The 5,507-nt window shown below is 45.3% G+C and overlaps 1 protein-coding gene across 1 annotated transcript; it reads right to left on the bottom strand.

The window, feature by feature from the left end:
* Positions 1-2,067: 2,067 nt before the first annotated feature.
* On the bottom strand, positions 2,068-2,594 carry LOC111547511 (cytochrome c oxidase assembly factor 3 homolog, mitochondrial). Its single transcript, XM_023219301.1, has one exon. It carries the CDS (start codon positions 2,581-2,583, stop codon positions 2,263-2,265), a length of 321 nt encoding a protein of 106 aa, XP_023075069.1. The 5' UTR covers positions 2,584-2,594; the 3' UTR covers positions 2,068-2,262.
* Between the last annotated feature and the right edge of the window lie 2,913 nt (positions 2,595-5,507).

Below are 5,507 nucleotides of genomic sequence, written 5' to 3'. Positions count from 1 at the left end.
CCTGGGTGACAGAATGAGACCTTGTCTCAAAAAGACAAAAAAGAAGAAGAAGAAAGAAAACTGTAGGGTGATACTACAGTGGCGATTTATATTATTTTTCCATCATCCTCCTAGGCAATTCCATCATCATTCCATATTATTATTATTTTAGTCTTTTCAGCATAGCTTAGAATAGTTAATAAGTGATGATGAAATAATTTCTAGGCTGAGGAAATGGCAAAAATTTTCAAGAGATAGGAAAAACGAGATCATACAATCCCATAACATATTTTAGATTTAAGAAGGTGTCCAATGGGCCCATGTGGTAATTGCAAGATAAAGTAATATTTTTCTATTTAAAAATAACGTATGATTTCACTTTTTTCTTTGAAAGATCTTTCAGGAAGAATAAAAGCCATGAAATGTCAGTCCTTACAACAGAACTGCTTAATAAAAAAATTAAACTAGAACCCTGATTCCATCCTGAGAATTAGGATACACTAAACAAAAGCTCTACTCTCATATAAGAGCCTTAGTGCAGTGGCATAAAGCTAAGTCTTGAATTCTGAACTTTGAGGTAAAATGTATTAGGAGAAAGTGAGTGGAACTGTTGGTGCCATATTAGTTGGGGTAAAATAAGCTGCTATAATATGAGAAGACCCTAAAATGCAGTGCCTTTAAGAGCAAAAAAAGCAAGCATATTCCTGCTCTCGTTCATATCCAAGGTGAATGTTTACAGTTGGCAGGTATCTCGACTCCATGTGGAGATTCAGAGATTCAGGTTTCTTCCATCTGGTGGCTCTGACATCCCTTGGGAACGTGTTATCACCCTCATGGTTGAGGTCTCAGCTGGGGGGAATGGGCAGAGCTCACAGAGAAGTCCCCGCCACTTACTCAAGGATTAGCCCAAAGAGATATGCATCACATTCTATTAGTAAGAACAAGGTCACATGACCACTCTCAGCCCCAAGGGAGACTGGGACTTGTGGTCAGGCTATATGCTCATGAAGGGGAGGAGAATGAACTTTGGTGCACAGCAAGCAGTCTCTGCCACAGGGAATGACATGATCCTTTGATCATGGCAGACAAGTCTATTTCAGCTCCTAAAGGCAAGAAATAACTGGACTACATTACAAAGCAGTAACTCTGGCCAAGTGCGCTAGCTCGTGCCTGTAGTCCCAGCATTTTGGGAGGCCAATGCAGGCAGATCACTTGAGGCCAGGAGTTTAAGACCAGCCCAGCCAACATGGTAAAATCCCATCTCTACTAAAAATACAAAAAAAATTAGATGGATGTGGTGGTGCATGCCTGTAATCCCATCTGTTTGGGAGGCTGAGACAAGATAATTGCTTGAAATCAGGAAGCAGAGGTTACAGTGAGCCGAGATCATGCCACTGCATTCCAGCCTGGGCGACAGAGCAAGACTCTGTCTCAAAAAAATAAAAAATAAGGCCAGGCGCAGTGGCTCATGCTTATAATCCCAGCACTTTGGGAGGCTGAGGTGGATGGATCACCTGAGGTCGGGAGTTCAAGACCAACCTGACCAACATGGTGAAACCGTGTCTCTACTAAAAATACAAAATTAGCCAGGCATAGTGGCGCGTGCCTGTAATCCCAGCTACTTGGGAGGCTGAGGCAGGAGAATCGCTTGAACCCAGGAAGGAGACAGAGGTTGCAGTGAGCCAAGATTGCACCATTGCACTCCAGCCTGGCAACAGAGTGAGACTCCATCTCAAAAAAATAATAATTACTAATTTAATTTAATTTAAAATCATAAATAAATGGAAAGCAGTAATTCTTAATGGGTCAAAGTTGAGAATCAAAATCACCGTGGAAGCTCTTTCTCATTTAGTTTGACTGAATCAGATGCTCTGGGAGATGACCCAGGCAAATACATTTTTTTTTTTTTTTGAGACAGAGTCTTGCTATATTGCCCAGGTTGGAGTGCAGTGGCGAGATCTCAGCTCGCTGCAACCTCTGCCTCCTGGGTTCAAGCAATTCCACCTCAGTCGCCTGAATAGCTGAGATTACAGTCACCTGCCACCACGCCTGGCTAATTTTTTTTTTTTTTTTTTTTTTTTTTTTTTTGCAGTGGGCAAAGTTCTGTTCTTTTGACAGTAGCCAAATGCTTAAGTCCCTGGTTTCTTGGGATCAATCATGGCCCAAGGTTAGTAAGAAGGCCAACAATGTTGTGAGGAGGATTCAATTTCTACAGGGTCATGGGGCATCATCCACCATGTGAAGGGGCTCCAGCAGGTTGGACATGATCAATACCCATCCAGATTAGGATCCTGATGCCCTTGCCAGAGCTCGGGCTCGGGCAGCTTTGGCCTCGTCTTCTAGCTCATCTAGGAAACGCTCCTGGGAAATCGAGTAGAAGGTGTAACCATAAATAGCTAACACCAGGGCCCCGATGCCTAGGCCGGTCACGATGTTCCGGGTCCGCCGCTGCGGTAGGACCTTCTGCCACTGGGCAAGCTGCGCCCGCCGCATGGAATACAGTTGCTCGGGTGTCAGCTTCTCCCGCGTCGGGTCGATACGCTGAGCGAACGGGGCCTCTCCACGCTTAGCATCCAGAGGGTCACCAGCTCCCGAAGCCGCCATGTTGCCGCTCCTCCGCCTGGCTAATTTTTTTATATTTTTAGTAGAGACGAGGTTTCACCACGTTGGCCAGGCTGGTTTCGAACTCCTGACCTCAAGTGATCCACCCACCTCGGCCTCCCAAAGTGCTAGAATTACAAGGCGTGAGCCACCACGCCTGTCCGGCAAATACATTTTGAATAAGTTCTCTAGGCAATTCCTCCATGATTAAGATCTTCTGTTTATTAGCGTAAGAGAGGTAAATCCAATGTCTAAGGAGTCCCTTTCTGTAGTTAGAGGCCTTGTGTGGGGATTTGCCTGGCTATGGTTTGTGTCCTCATGGTGTTCCTGAGATTGTATCATATCCCGGCCTGGGATCCCTTCCCCAAGCCCAGATCTGGCCCTTAGCAGGCTCTGAGTCATTGTTGAATGTATTATTTTTACTCTCACAACCGAAAGAGTGGGGAAGTCCTCTGAAATGCCATTAAACAGACAGACAGAAACTCTGTATGTCCCTTGACTCAATCTGGTTTCAAAAATAAGCACAAATAAACCATCTCAGAGAAAAGGCATTTCAAAAGTGTCCCCTCCCATGAAGTGAAACCATCACTGTGAGGCCAGGGACTCCTGAATGAGCTGAAAGATGCGAAACTGTAGCACCACTCTCTGCAACAGCTCTGTGCGCAGCAACATGCCTCTACCCCGTCCCCAGTGGGGGGGACCCTCTGGAGCAGAGCTCCCCCAGCTTGAATGTGAAATTGCAGATCCTGCTTCAGTAGATGTGGGGGTGGGCGCTGAGATGCTGCACTTCTAACAAACTCCCAGACATGGCCAGTGTCACTGGTCCATAGACCAGGCTTTGAGTGCTGAAGTTGTAGAACGCAAATGAGCAGGCAAAGGTAAGACGTCTAAGAGCAAATGCAGAGACTCCTACCTGGCAGCTGAATCCACAGTTTACTCCTTCCCACTGGGTCCTCTTTCCTCCCTATTTCCAGCCTCTTGTCTTTGAGGGTCTTATAGCACCCGAAGATGTGATCTAAGGTGAAAGGTGAAATCTGGAGCTTGGAGTCCTTTCCTCTACAGAGAATTATCTTCAAACATCCTCTGGATGGAACAGAGACCTAATGAAGTCTTTTCTCAATGACCCCAAGGCTAAGAACCTCAGAACAGGCAGAAGGAGGTTGTTCTCTCCAGCATAAAGAAAGGAACTATGGCGGATTTCCTGGGTCCTGTTCATTTGCGACATTTAACAGACTTTATGTCTGGACCATACGTATTCCCAAGTTCAAGATGAATGCACCGAATCTCTCAGCTGGGAAGAACCGTGGTGTCCTGGTTCAAGGATATATTTTCCCAATTGAAACAGACAGACACAAAATAACCTAAGGCCACAAAGTTAATACTATTTCCATGTTTCTGGGCTTCTAGCCTAGGCCTAGAGGTTTTCCCAAGAAGTCACACTACCTACCAGACTTGTAGGAAAGGAGGACAAGCTGCATGCCCAGCCATCTCCCTGCCTGGCAGCCAGGCAGAAGGGACTACTGGCCGGGGACCATCCTGGGTTCCCTGACTTGACCCCCAAGCTGCTTGCCTTGCAGAACGCCCTGTTTAATGCTTTATTCCTCCCAGTGTTTCATTATTGATTCAGACCCTCGAAGCCGGGTCTGACCAAGCAAGCTGTGAGCGTTTGTCTAATGTCAACTTCATCAAAAATGCAGGAGTTGGGGTTTTACTCGTCTGCGCGCTACCTAGACGGTTTAAGTCGATGATTAGTGGTTTCTGTGAGCCAAAGAGGGCGCTGGCAGCCCACAGGCTGGTTTCTGGCTTCTCTGAAGCGATGCTGGGTCCCCAAAGCTCTGAGGAACCCAGCAGCCTTCATCTCGTTAAGGTGGGGATGAGGCCTGGGATGAGGGGATTGACTGACATGAAGAGTTAGGAGCTTGGGAGTGGTTTTTTCAAACAATTACCAGCCAAGTTTAAAAACAAATTCAGCAATGCATTATTATGTTGTCATTAAATATTATAGATGCAAACCTAATGAGAGAGAAAAATATCTATTCTTTCATCTATTTAAAAATGTTTATTGAGCACCTATTATGTGCTAAGCACGAATAACAGAGATTAATGAGGCATACATGGTTCTAATTCTCATGGAGCTGAAATTCCATTTAAGAGAGAAAAATCAGGCTATAAAACAGAAATAATAGTAGTAACAGTAAAGGCTTATTGAGTACTCACTATGTACTAGGTAATATTCTAAGCACTTCACACAGAGAATGCTTCTATTTTCAAGGTATATTTTTAAAGCCTATATGCATATCTGCTCATAGAAGAAAGACGGGAAGGAAAAAGCATTAAAAGACATTATCCTCAGATTGTAAGTTTATGGAAGACTTTTATTTTATTCTTTTTGCTAACCTGGATTCTCTGAATTTTCTTGGAGGAAAGGCATGTTCATGTGTTGCAGGAATCAGTCGTGAGAACTTGAACCAGAGGTAAGAAAAAATTTTAAATTAAAAAAATTGATTAACTAACTAATTAATTTAAAAAGAAAATAGCCTCAAAATGCTTCTCATTTGCTGCCTGATGTCTCCAGGCTCCAAGTATATGAGGTGAGGGGCTGGCCTGCTCCAGTCACTCTGGGTTCTGTCCCAGCTCAGAAATTCACCACCTCTTCCTCCCTGGAGGATGGAGTCGCTGGACAACCCTGATACTGTGGCCCAGCGCTGTTTGGCTTGTGGTCAGGGCTCGGGGAGGGCTGAGGCATCTGAGGATTGAGCCTGTGGAAAGGAATCCTTTAATGCAATGTGCCCAGATGGGCATTGGGAGCCACACTCCCTCCTGGAGGTGTGTAGGTACCAGGGTTCAGCCTTTCCTGCTAATGAAACTCCAACCAGATCCTGACAGCAGGGGCTGATAGCCAGCCCCACTGGACCCCTGCCCTGGCC

The sequence above is a fragment of the Piliocolobus tephrosceles genome, chromosome 1, assembly GCF_002776525.5.
Source record: "Piliocolobus tephrosceles isolate RC106 chromosome 1, ASM277652v3, whole genome shotgun sequence".
NCBI lineage: Eukaryota > Metazoa > Chordata > Mammalia > Primates > Cercopithecidae > Piliocolobus > Piliocolobus tephrosceles.
The sequence above is the reverse complement of the archived record's forward strand: the minus strand, read 5'-3'. Positions and strand labels throughout refer to the sequence as shown.

What these genes read in the sequence shown, in the direction of transcription:
- LOC111547511 (XM_023219301.1), bottom strand. Translation starts at nt 2,583, where the DNA reads ATGGCGGCTTCGGGAGCTGGTGACCCTCTGGATGCTAAGCGTGGAGAG.